General features: G+C 41.8%; 2 protein-coding genes across 6 annotated transcripts in view; one reads left to right on the forward strand and one right to left on the reverse strand.

The window, feature by feature from the left end:
- The window catches only part of LOC149204414 (C2 and GRAM domain-containing protein At1g03370-like), a 514,970-nt gene that overhangs the window by 81,748 nt on the left and 419,316 nt on the right, over positions 1 to 13,906 (forward strand). The gene's annotated exons all lie outside the window — the stretch shown is intronic.
- Positions 2,332 to 3,437, reverse strand: LOC149204415 (uncharacterized). Its single transcript, XM_089395855.1, has 3 exons — positions 3,417 to 3,437; positions 3,029 to 3,167; positions 2,332 to 2,749 (listed from the first exon to the last, which is right to left on the reverse strand). Exon 3 carries the CDS (start codon positions 2,743 to 2,745, stop codon positions 2,332 to 2,334), a length of 414 nt encoding a protein of 137 aa, XP_089251981.1. The 5' UTR covers positions 2,746 to 2,749; positions 3,029 to 3,167; positions 3,417 to 3,437.

Raw genomic sequence — 13,906 nt, forward strand, 5'->3', positions numbered from 1 at the left:
TTATTGAGGGAATGACAGGTAATGCAGGTCATCAAGGAAACGATCTACTCTTCAAGAAAGCAAGGAACCCCAGGTATGAAGAATCAATGTTGTTTCTGATAAGATAAAGAAGTCTTATCTTGTATTGGCCCTCTCCTTCAGATTCTGTGGGAATCTGGCTTATTGATTGTAATGCTTCAAGGCACTTCATCGGATAGAAGGGTGATCTCTCTAATTTAGTAGAGATGGAAACAATTGTGGGATTGTACTTGGAGTCGATGCCACCTATCCCGGAAAGGGTGTAGGGAATGTTACGCCTCAATTGAATGAGGATAACTTGATTCATTTACAGAATCTCTTTTATGTACCTGATCACAGAAGAACCTGGTGTCCATTTTGGCAGTGGAAGTCAAAGGTTTCAGGGTGCATTCATCGATGGAAAGGTACGTGTTTCAAAATAGAATTTTCAAAGATGCTTTTTCTCATGGGTTTAGGGTTTGGCAATTTGTATCAAGTTGTAGGATGGTCCATTAGGGATCATGTCAATTGACATATCTCATCTATAACACCGAGGTCTACTTATGGGACCCTACCCAATGTGAGTCAGATGGTGACAGGGATGCCTGAATTCAAGAAGAGCATGCAGGTACAAGTCTGAGATGTACCAAAGGAAAATCTTACAAGTGGACCATTCCCCTCATGTAGTAGGTCCACAGGTTTGGAACAACCCGAGGAGTTTGAGATTCATGATCGGTAATATCATGTATACAGGTGGAAGAAATCCCTCTATTACTTGAAGCAAAACACTCCAGGCATAGTATGAGAGGATTGATAGTTCTCTGATGAAGTTGAGATTCACTAGGAGTGAAACCAATCCAAACCATTGCTCGAAGGTTGTGGATGATAGACCTCTCACACCGACACCTTCTGAGGACGACCTATTTCTGATAGGTGCAAATCCTCTCATTTGCAAAAGTAAGAGGGAGTTGAATTCCAGATGTGGAATGGTAAACTGCAAGCCCGTGACTACCTCGAGGATCTTAACTTTCAGAAGTTATATGGTAGCGATGTCAGACCAGATTTTGGAAATGCCTCTGAGTTTCATAAACTCATTCGCGTTGATGTTCTTGGTGAAATTCCGTCCAGACATATGTTTTGCAGTTAGCATGATGAGCTCATATATAGTTGAGCCTCACTGGATTGGTGCCAAGAATCTTTTGAGATATCTTCGGGGCACAATCTCTCATGGATTGAGATACCCTGCTGAAAATGTGAAGCTGCATGATTATTCGAATGCTGACTGGGCAGGCAGTGTGGAGGATCTCAAGAGCACTTATGAGCGTTGATTATCTTTGGTTCTGCTCGATATCCTGGATGAGTAGAAAGCAGAAGACGGTTGCTTTGAGCACCGCTGAGACTGAATACATAGCTATGAGTATGACCTCGTGTTAATTTGCTTGGTGGCAGGAGCTCTTTAGTGAGCTGTTTGTACACATGATGGATACCACTGTGATCTTCTGTGTCAACCAGGGGGGATATGATTGTTGAGGAATCTCGTATTCTATAATTGCTCCAACATATAGATATCAGATACTACCTTATCTGGGATATGGTATGTCGATGAGCGAGGAGGCTCCATCGCATTGAGACTGATGTACGGGTTGTAGACATTTTGTCTAAGCCATGGGGAAAGGTCAAATTTGTGACTTTCCCGAATGACTTGGAGTTGTTAAGAGACCTTCTTATAAGGGCCTTGCATGTTGCATGATTGAGCTATGGGAGCTCCAGGGGGCTTGGGGTACTTACTGGAGTAACACACGACCATAGGGCGACTCACCCTCCCCTAATGGTGTGCTTTGTATAGGGTGAATGGCTCAACCTTCCCCTTTGATACCCCAAGGCGACTTAGGGACAGGATGAATGGTTCTCTTGTCGAGGCATCCTACCCATGCAGTCTGGGACTCATGGGAAGTACCTCTCATCTGGCCAATGAGCAGGGAAATGGGGTTAGGGACCATAGAAATACTATCGATGGATGCATCGTTGTATCTACCGTACTCCCTATGCTAGGATGACCTCCATTGATCTGGGATTAGTATGAGTGGTTTGAGTCACTTTCTTGTGATATTGATCTGGGAAATAAAACTGACTTCGGGTCAGTAGAGAATGATATGAGACATTCTTGATCAATTCTTCTTCTTCATGGTTCAGCAGCGCAAAACAGAGTAGTGCAGGGCACTGATGGCAAAGATAGTATAGTCGTTCATATGGATCAGCGGATGGAGTTCTCCCTAGTTGAGAGGGAGTGTTAAAATTGGCAACTAGGGCCAAGCTCCATGTGGGTCATCTTATTTATGGCAGGCTTATAACTGACATACCTTGGGGAGGATGCCCTGAGGAGGGACCTGGAGGCGGATAGCCACCATATGGAGAAGGATAGGCTCCTGGCATAGGCCCATGTTGAGGGTAACCATGTGGTGCATTATGCTCTGATGGAGGATAACCACCTTGTGGAGGGTACCCATGTGGTGCATTATGCTCTGATGGAGGATAACCACTCTGTGGAGGGTACCCTGTAGGAGGGTATCCCGAAGGGGGGTATCCAGCAGGGGGGTAACCTGCAGGGGGATATCCTGAAGGTGGGTAACCAGAAGGTGGGTAACCGGAAGGTGGATATCCTGAAGATGAGTGACCATGTAAAATGTTTGAAAACAGTCCTTTGTCACCTTCCTCAGCCTTGTATCGTTGTTTGTTGCCTCCTCCCATTCTTCTGTTTTGTGAACAGAGAAAATAGTGGAAAAGAGTCAGAATCATGAAATAACTCCTAATGAAGTTCAATTTAAGCATTCAAACGTTTGATATATAGTTCATCTAGTAAGCTCCACCTATCAGTAGGAAATTCTCCAAATATTCCTTTGAAGCTAATGTCATAAAAAAAGAACAGATGATAAACTGATTCTATGATTCATTTTGGTATAATGACTTAAAGAAGCAGAATTTTTTGAATGTCAGGACCAACTTCCCAACGACAAGATAAGATTCCAATGACCTGAAGAAATGTTGAAATCAGTATACATTGCAGCTATGCAAGGTAACAATATATCCAGAGATGCAACTTTTAGAAGCAGAACAGAGTTGGAGACCAAAATTATGCCTGATGCACTTCACAAATCTGAAATGTAGACAACCTGTCAAAAACAGTTAGCAAGTTAACCTTAATAGAAGGACATCACCAATTCATTCAAAAGATACATTCAATGTTCTTTAATTCAACTCAATTATTTTCCTCGCATGTAATAGACTTCAAAAAATAGATACGATTACAAATCTCTCTCATTTCCAGAAGCAATATAAACAATAGATCACTCGATTTCCATTTGTTTGTGTTATGGAAGTTTGAAGTTCAAACATTAAGATTGCTTAAATGGAAAGTCTACATTTGTGCAGCCTCGGATGCAGGTCTCGGCCAAGCCAACCAAGCAAACATCTGACCAGGATCCATGTATGAAGACTGACTCAAGATACTATGCAAATATCTTGGCTCCTACCAGCCTTCCCATAGGATTCTGCTAGGTGAGATAAGGCAGCAGGTTAAACAGTACTGTTTTAGTTTTGAATATTATAACTCATAAAGTTGTAAATGATTTCCAAATAATGGTCAAGTAGATAGCAATCTAAGTCACCTGACACGGGGATTCGGGACATGTAGGATTCGAGATTCGTGGTGTCGGATTCGGACACGCTGACCCCCCGGAACAGGACACATTCGGAGACGTTATATATTATTTTATATATATATATATATATATATTAAAAATTAGATATTATCATATTTCTTACACAAATTTTAATTAATGATACAAATTTATTGATTTCAAACATAGATCTTCATCTATAGCTATTAGCATGCATAGTACATACAAAATTCAAATAAATGTTAGTGGTACTGGTCACATAAATGATAAATCTATTAAAAATTTAAATCATGATTCATAATTCATAACTGAAAGACAACTTACAACTACAAGATAGTAAGATAAACACACTGACAACTGTAGTTTTCTCATTAAGTCATCAAATCAAAATGTGTTACATAGGTAGTGTTGGTGCAATGCCAATGGCAAATAGAAATAGAAAATATAAAACAACTACAGGTATACAAGCCTCAAGGCATCAATCAGCATCAAAATCAGCATCACTGTCCCCATCATCATGGTCCCCAATGCTCTCCTCTGCATCCTCCTCCTCCCCTGTATCCATAGTCGCCTTTGCATCTGCTGGTATGGAGGTTGACCCCTCTAAGTCATCAAATCTAACAGGCTCTAGCACTGGATCATTGAGATCCATGTTGGCCAATGCCAACTCAATAGTGGTGTCCAGACCCATATCATCAGGAAAGACATCCCACATCTTTGTCTTTCCCCTCAACCACTCTTCCCTCTGCCTGTAAATAAGACAAAGGTTGGTGTGCACATACACCATTGTCTCTGCCCTGGACTGCTCAAGTCTGCTCTTCTTCACACTACACAAATTCCCATATGTGCTCCAATTCCTCTCGCAACAAGAGGAGGGCTTGTTGCCCCATGATTCGCCCACGAAGAATAGGGCTTCTTAGCCCCCCTGTCTCTAATCACATCATAACCTCCAAATCGACCACTGCCAGTGGAGAACTCTGCAAAGGCATCCTCCACCTCAGCAAGCAATGCACTATCCTGATAAATCCGCCTGAATGCCTCTTTCCTCCCCTGTGAGATTTCACCATCCATGTGAGGAGGGAATCTGCGGGAAGGTCCACCATTCAGCCACTCATGGCTATAGTATTTGGGGTTCAATGAGTGAGCCAAACAATGTAAAGATGTACAATTCTTGTCCCATCTGCTGACAAAAATATTCTGTATAGTATCACAAAAGGCCTCTAGTGATGTCTCATACTCGGGGCACTAACTCTGTAGAATAATGCTCCTCACAGAGTCAATCATGGACTCCCATCCCTCATAAACCTCTTCTAGGATGGGTTTGTCTGTATCTGCAACTCGAAGCAAAGAAATGATAGGGTCCATGATCCGAATAATTAGATCTACCCTCTCCCACCAAGCATCATCTAGCACTGTGTCCTTCACTCTTTTAGAGGCTGCCTGATCTGTCTTTCTCCAAAAAGACCAAAACTCAGAAATAACTATGGACCCAAGAGCGGTCTTGACCCCCCTCAACCTCTTCAACGTCATGAATGAAGATGCAAACCGTGTATCAACAATCTTCAACAATGATAGATTGCTATACCCCTTGTAGATAGTGAGGGCATTTGTATGATTTTGCACAAAGTTATGGATATGTCTTGCATCCTCAATAATGCTTTCAATCCAAAGCACATTAGAAGCAATGGATTTCAGTGCTAAGTTCAATGAATGGACAATGCAAGGTGTCCAAAACACTTGTGGATATTTAGCTTCCACAATCATGCCAGCAGCCTTGCAAACAGGTGCATTATTTGTAATGATTTGCACACAAGAATCAACACCTACATCTTCAACAACTTTAATAAATAACTCACCCATAAATTGTACATCCTTGTATTCGCCAAGTGTATCCACTGCTTTCATGAAAACTGGACCATTCAAGGAAGACACCATGAAGTTGATGATTGGGTGTCGTGCTGGATCTGTCTATCCATCAGAAACAATGCTAACCCTAGATGTTGGCCATGTTGCCACAATAGGCTCAAGCATTTTTTGCACCTCTTTTTTTGCCTTCGTCAACAATGTGGTTCTCAGCTTCTCTGACCCGGGAGGCACATACCCTACTGGAGCCCCTTGAGTTAGAGCTCGGCACATCTCAACAAATAAAGGTGAACGTGCAACATTAAATGATATGAAGTTTTGATAGAAGAAGAAGGCAATGGTGAGATCAAGCTCTTCCCGTCTCTCTTTTTGGAAAATCTTGTCCATTGGACCAAGTGCTCTTCTTTTTAATGCTTGTCCCCCAGTAGAAGTAGAACTCTCAAATGGAAATTTGGTGTTGGCTTTCCTCAAAAATGGAAGGGGGTCTTCATTCTTGGGTTTTTTTTATTTTGAAGCTAGTGCCACATGTTCCATACCAACATTGGCCTCCTTTTCCAATTCTTTTCTCTTTTGTGAAGTAATAGCTCTACAAGATCCAATCCCACAACCAGGTAAAGCCAACAAATGTGATTTCACATGGTAATATGTGCTTTTGAAAGAAATGTTATAAAAATTGCATTTCCATTGCACATTGCCTCCTCCCTTTCCCTTGTTGTCTGGCCCATCCTCTCTTGTGACATATTTCCACAATGGATATTTATCATTGTCTTTAAGTTCTCTTCCCTCAACATTACTTGCAGCAGACTCTGATGATATTGGGGGAGGAAGGGCATCTCTACCCATGACATTCTTGCCCTTCCTTTGCCCCTTAACTGCTGCCTTTGATTGAGCCATGAACATTGTTACCTGTAAAAAAAATGAACAAACTTACAAAGCATGCACAAATTTGTAAATAAAAAATGAAAATCATATACAAACTGCTGTAAAAAATGCAAAAAAATGGAGGTGAAATGCCAGTCTTAGAACAGAGACAGTTTTAGCATGTCTTTTGGAAATTCAAGGTTGCAACTTGCCAGAGTATTCTAAGAAATTCAAGGTTACAATACACATAAATTATAATTAATTTATTAAATAGATTCCTCTGTCTAGATATAAAGTTATTTCATGACTCGCAGCAAAGAAGGGTTTTGATCTTGCCAAGCTCGTACAGGATTTCAGTGTATTTGGGCAGCCAAGTTATCTCCAAGATTGCAGTTTGATCCTGTGGAAGGAGAGGCCGAGAATAGGCATTATATTCTCTGATATATGAGAGAATGACCACAATTCTGTGGAGGAGGGCCAAGCCTCTGTTCACCATGGAAAGGAGGCCGTAAAGCTTGGTTGCTGGCAGAATAGAAGCCCGGGTTACCTCAATACACAACCCAGGTGAGAAGGCCTTTTAAGACTGAGATATGGACTCCAACTTTACTATTTGATCAATATAATTCAATGAGTGTGACTGTGCATTAATCAATTTTAAGTGTCACAACATTCAAGATTTGAAACATCGATTCTCTGTGATCAAAATGTTTACAATGCCAAGGTTTCCATCAATCCAACAACAATCATACCACAGAGGATATACCAAATGGCAAACAACAATGCCTCAGTGTTAGAAAAGCAATTGTGATATGCGGCTATGCCAATAAATAAGATTTTCCCACTATCTTAAGATCGAAAAACTCTGTTCTGAATACGCAAATGTCTTAAATTTATTGTACAAAGTTTCTATTTAGGAAAGGTTGTATTATTCCTTCTTGGCAATAGTCTCCAAGTTGATATCTAAAGGAAAGAATCCAAGGAAGTTTCGTTATAAGTTATAACCCTTCTTTGCTGCGATTGGAGTGGTTGAATAATAGTGTGATTGGAGTGGTTTCGTTATCCAAGTAAGTTGAGGCCCTTGTAGATGGAGACTGATGATTGTCAAAGGGCTTCACTGGTAATCCGAGGTTAGAAAAGTCTGTGGCATGGAGCTGCTCAACGTAAACTGTAAACACTGAACAGTGAGATTAGAACTTACCTGGTGGACCGGTGGTCGATTCTCCTTGCTGAATGCTCTACTCCTTGCTGCAACAGCACAAATCACTTGCCAACAGCACAAATCACTTGCCAAATGAAAATATTAATGAGCAAACACGCCCTTTTCATTCCCGCGCTGAGCTTAGCGAGTCCTGGAAATAGGACACGTGTCCCAAAATCGCGACACGCTTTTGAAAATCGTGACACGACCTCGAATTCGACGTGTCGCAAAATGGACACGACGTGTCATATGATTTGGACATGAACCCGTGTTAAATTATGGTATGTTCTATGCTTATAACAGTTTACTTCTTTTTCTTATTATATTCCACCGATTAGCAATCACATGTACATAATGTAAAGTGCAGATAGAACATTAAACGATCGACAGAAAACAAGCCAAGACAAGAGACACAAGATGTGGCGGCTAGCCAGGGACAAACCCCACAATGTGTGGGGAAACCCTTTGATCAAATCTTTTTTTATCTTCAATAATTCAGCAGAGAGAAATAGTACAATAAATTTGATTCATATCAGCAGTAGCAAACCCTAGATCAGTAGCATCAGCATTAGCAGCTTCATTATCAAACTAGGGCAGACCATATCTCACAAACCGACAGTCGGATTGACTTCATTCCACCACCAAAAGTTTCGGCTTCCAGAGGAGGTTCAGATGAACCTACAACGCAGTTCAGATGAGGAGATCTTCTAGGTCACGCAAGTCAATCTTTACTTCTGCAGTTGCAGCGTCAAATTCAACAGCTTCCGGCTTCACATGTGTGAGAGAGAGACCCATTTCAGCGCAGTAGAGAAGAGACTCATATCTGCGCAGTAGAGAGAGAGAGAGATGTGATGAGATGAGTGAGTCCAAATGAGGAAAAGTCCTCTTATATTTATACACAACGTTGGTGGGTGAATAGATGAGACTGTTGGGCTTCTGAGCCTACATGAGATGTAGGTCGGCTTGATAATAATTCCATAATCAAAATAAATTCATATCTCCATGAATACTTATCGGAATTGGATGATCTTTATATCAATCCTACACCTCTCGACGAGAGGAATCTAATAAAAATATTATTAGCCATGAATAAGATGACCCACATGAAGTTTTGCCCTGGTTGCCAATTTTAACAAATCACTTGCCAACAGCACAAATCACTTGCCAAATGAAAATATTAATGAGCAAACACGCCCTTTTCATTCCCGCGCTGAGCTTAGCAAGTCCTGGAAATAGGACACGTGTCCCAAAGTGTCCCAAAATCGCGACACGCTTTTGAAAATCGTGACACGACCTCGGATTCGACGTGTCAGAAATGGACACGACGTGTCATATGATTTGGACATGAATCCGGACCGAATCGTGTCGGATTCGCTGGATTCGGGATTCGTAGGGGGTTTAGGACGAATCCGGTGACTTAGATGGCAGTGGATATTTTTCTTGGATCCCTCTCAACGAGAGGTGTAGGATTGATCTCAAGATCGTCCGATTCCGATAAGTATTGATGGAGTTCTGAAATTATTTGCGTTATAAGACAATTTTTCAAGGTTGGCCAGCAACCAAATAAACCCCACATGTGCTCCACGTTTTAGTTAAAAGGAGATGACTTTATAGTCATTTCTACACACACTTCTATCTTGATTTCTCTCCACCTGTCTTGGGTTTTAGTGGAAGAGAAATCTAGGAGTGGTAGCCCTAGACATTGGAAGAATGAGGCTGCCCTAGCCGCAGTCAAGAAGAAGAAATACGCTACCCTAATCTAGAGGATGCAGTCATGAAGAGAAGCCCTAACGATATCAAGAAGGAGCCGTAACCTATACGCTGGTCTCTACGCAAGTCTAGAAGGAGGCCTACAACCCTAGAAGCAAATGGAAGGAAGCCCTAACGCAAACCTAAAAGGTTGCCCTAAACGCTGATCTAATCAAGCCCTAAATGCTGGTCTAATTCAGCCCTAACCATAGTAAAAAAAGAGTCTTAGTGATAGCATGAAGGGTCAAAGGGACAATGTGTAGGTTGCCCTAGACAACGTGAAGGGCTGTGTGGACAACAAAGTCTTAGCCGTCGTATAAAGGGTCAAAGGGGCAGCATGGAGGCTGCCCTAGACAGCGTGAAGGGATGTATGGACATCAGCTTCTCAAGGGAGGTAAGTCGCACTCTTTTCAAGGACTGTTGCCAAGTTTAGAGGTGGTTGTTAGGGTATTATTGATGCCCTAACCAGAGTTGCAGAACTACAACAGTGAACCAACATTCGAGTATAAGTATGAGGATAATTTGATGATGAGAGTGTTGTTAGAAGAATCAGTGTAAGCATGTACAGCATGGCAAGCATGGCTGGACAACATGGCTGGACAGCATGGCAAGCATAACAAATTGTGATGGGACAACACTTGTACTTGTGACATGGCAGCAAGGGTACATGGTGCTGCAAACTCATTGGACAGCATAATGATGGGACAACAACATGTTGGGACAACAGCATGTTAGGACAACAACATGTTGGGACAGCAACATGTTACGACAGCACCATGTTGGGACAACACAATGATTAGGACAACTATGACATTATGCAGCAGTGGCACAATAGGACAGCAGCAACAACAAGTACATGGTCGCTGTACATAGTGGTATGGTACATGGGACAACTGTATTTAGTGCAGCAAGTTCATGGTGCTGCAATAGTATGGTACATGGGACAGCAACAACAAGAAGGTGTAGCAAGCATAGTGCTGCAACTTGCAAGCACATTGGGACAATAGTATGGTACTTGGTGCAGCGAGTACACAAAGCAGCAATGGTGCAACAAGCACATGGGTGACAACATGGTGCAGCAATGGCACAAGGTACAACAGTGCTAAACACTGGGACAACAGTGCAGCATAAGCTGCAGCAGTATGATGTGTACATCATGGTCATAAGGTCCATCATTGTGATGATGGGTGCAGCATGGCCCAGCACGATGAGGTGCAACATGATGACGAGATGCAGCACAATGATAGGTGAAGGAGTCACCTTGGAGAATCAGTTGAGATCAATTGCTACTTCAAATGATCTCATGTATCATCTTCTTAGAGATGATCTATGTTCTTATCTAGATAAGTCAAAGTGTTGACTTCTGTTGTAAATGTACTATTTCTTTCTCTCTCTCTCTTGAACTATTGAAGAACATATAAGAAGAATTGATCAAGGGTTTACCCACATTGGGATTTGTCCCTGGCTAGTGCCACATGTTGTGTCTTCTTGTCTTGGCTTGTCTTCTGCGATTTATGTTTATGTTCTATTTGCAGTTTACTTTACTGCTGATGTGATTGCTAATCTGGAAAAGATGTTAAGCTAACTATGAAAATTGAAATGAATTGCTCTAAGCATAGAACATACCTAAACTTAACACCTTCGCTGTGGCCTTAAACCCTCAACGTCAGCCTTTCTCAGCCTTCCAAGGCCTAGTCGCAGGACCCTAGAGGCCTCAGCCTGCCTTCAAACCCTTGCCGTGGGTGTTTTTAGGAACCTTGTAGGGCTGGTTGTAAGGCCTAAGGCCCTCGCCTTCCCCTTGTGACCTTGCCGCAGGCCCTAGAGGGCCTCCTTTTTCCCTCGGCCCTCCTTCTAGCCCTTCGTTTCCCTTCCTCAAGCCTAGCAGCAACCTTTGAAGGCTAGCCGTGAGGCCATTTTGGCCTCTAGGTGATCCCAAAAAATCTTTTCCTTGTGATGCATTAAAGAATTACATATTAAGCTTACATTTAACCATGAAATTACAAGTGCATGAAAGAAGAGAAAGAGAAGAATAGCAAGTCACACATAGAAGACACAGGATTGATATCAGAGTTCGTCCAGGAGGGACTACATCTTTGAGCCCTGCTCGAATAAGTGGGGAGGCCCTGTTTTCATTAGATGGCAAAATAATGAAAGTACATCAAAAGTCAAAATGACGACCTTATACCTCCAAAATTGAAGAAGCCCGAAAATTGTAGATCTCTGATGGAGAAACGGACAGCACCGTTGAGTTCGTGGCGTCGAGAAATGCTAAAGCCATATAAAATTTGTCGAAAACTGACAAAGTGAAAATCTGGCCCCGTGTAGAAATTGCTCAGATCATGGTTCCAACCCCCTCTCTGCACTGCTTATGGTTCCACCTGCATAGAAATGTGTGCCTGCTCCTACCTACCCCGGGCGCTCAAATGAATGAAGGTTTAAATATAAGTTGGCGGGCGGATAGTCCAAAGAAGGGTTGTTGGCGCATTGGTAACCTGGGATTTGGTTGAGGAGGGTTTGGGGGATCAAATCGCGCCCCTCCCGAATTAACATGTATGCAATTTTTTTTTTGTTTGGCCGTTGGGCGGCGGGTCCACTGTTTTGGTGGCCCGTGCCCCATTTCGCGCCGAAAGTTATGTTCAACGGGGAGGTGGAGAGGGTGGCGGGGTTGACAGCCTGCGCCCCCACCATGGATACGTTGCAATTGTGAGGGCTCCGGGGTGGCGGTGTCATGGCCGCCAACCCCACTATATTTTTATGCTTCGTTTATGGTGGGTGAGGGAGGGTCGGCGGGGGTCATGGCCCGTCGGCTCATAATTAAATTTTTATTTTATGTGTTGGTTTGGGGGGTGGCGGGGTTGGTGGCCCGCCACCCCAAATATATATCTATATATATATATATATATATATATTTTTAATTAACTCCATGGTAATTTTGAAAATCCGGAAAATTGACCGAATGAGTCAATTTAAGTAGGCAACAAATTCGCCCGGAATCTGGCCCCGGTTGGTTGGAATCAAGTGGCTGGATTTTGTCCAAATTGTTGCCTCCTTAAGCTTGTCCAGTCACCCCAATCAACCCTGAACTTTGACTGCTCCTAACTTTCACATACGGACTCGGTTTGACGAACGGTTCACACCACCGAGATCACGACGACGAGATCTTCAACATGAATCTAGTTCGAGCACAATCCAAACACTTTGATGTTTTAACCTTTTTGAGTCCTTGGGACTCCTGCGTGTGTCTGGAGCCACCTGGATCACTAGGCATTAGCCTCAGGTCTTTTTAGGCCTGATCCCCTCTCCTAGCCCTCATTCCTTGCCCCATTTCCCTCTTCCATCTCTGATTTGAAGATTTTATTTATGGACTGAATATTGGTGTATTTTGCAGAGGTGTTCAGCTCAAGTTTTGTGTTTATAGTTGTTCAAGTCATTGACAAAACTGGGTCAGTTGGGCAAGTGATCTTCAAGGCCTAGGGCCTTTGGTTTGACCTCTAAACCCTCGCTCATTTCACTGTTTTTCTACAACAGTCATATTTAATTCATAACAATGATATAACATTCATAAAAGTGCCCTAAAATCAAATTATAACTTGCTTGACGCTAAGGATTTGATTGCATGAGTTGGGCAAATTTTGCTTGAGTAAATTTCACATGTGTCATTGACTATCATAAGTGTGATCAGATCTGATATACCAATAATAATCACGTCATAAGAAGGCTAAAATAACTCAGATTTCACGTTTGCAAGATTGATGTGACTCTTGGTTTCTCACTGCTCATATTTGGCTAACATATGCTTGTCATATTGCACTTAAAAGAGGATCTAAAGTAGTTTTGCTTACTGCTGTCATAAATCTATCTTAACATTGGAATACAAGTTACACAAGTGATCTCATTGCTTTACATTCTAATTGTTACTTGTCTAATAGTTTTAAATGCTATTGTGAAGAAACATTGGAATCTAACGTTTGCTTGTTTCTTGTAAGCTTGACCATAATCTCTAAGAGCCATTAACTTTGCACTAAATTCACACATGTAAGCACTTTATCCATAATTGAATGTCATTGCGTGCCTCTTAAGTGAATTTGTAAATTTGGTCATTGTTGGTTTGAAGCATCTCATAATAGTCTAAGCATTGAAGAATATTGGCCAAGAACACTTGCAATCTTATTGTCTCTAATCACATTGACATAACTTGTTCTAATTGTGCATCATTAAATAATTTGTGGTCTTGAAGTTCTAAGAATTTAATTGGTATTGATCTAAATACAATATCTTGGCATCTAAGTGTTCTTTGCTTAAGGACTTCTAATCTATTGGAATGTCTCTTGATAATTGGTGTTAAGTAACATTATCATATCTTGAAGAATGCTTATCATTGGCATCTTGTATCTCATTGGCTAATTGTTAAGTGGATAAGTGCTCTAAGTTTCCTTAATTGCAATCATTGTTATCATCTATTGGTTGAGCATCTTGTGGAAGATAATTTTGTCTTGAGCACTTGGGTAATTGTCTTCAAAAGGTCTCTTGTTAACTTGGCACATTTTCTTATGGTTAAGCT

The sequence above is a fragment of the Pinus tabuliformis genome, chromosome 1_2 (assembly GCF_031772625.1).
Source record: "Pinus tabuliformis cultivar Carrire ecotype Pingquan chromosome 1_2, CPIR1, whole genome shotgun sequence".
In the NCBI taxonomy this organism is placed as follows: Eukaryota; Viridiplantae; Streptophyta; class Pinopsida; order Pinales; family Pinaceae; genus Pinus; species Pinus tabuliformis.

Excerpts from the sequence above, each read along its gene's own strand:
- LOC149204415 (XM_089395855.1), bottom strand. The coding sequence starts at position 2,745 with ATGGGAGGAGGCAACAAACAACGATACAAGGCTGAGGAAGGTGACAAA.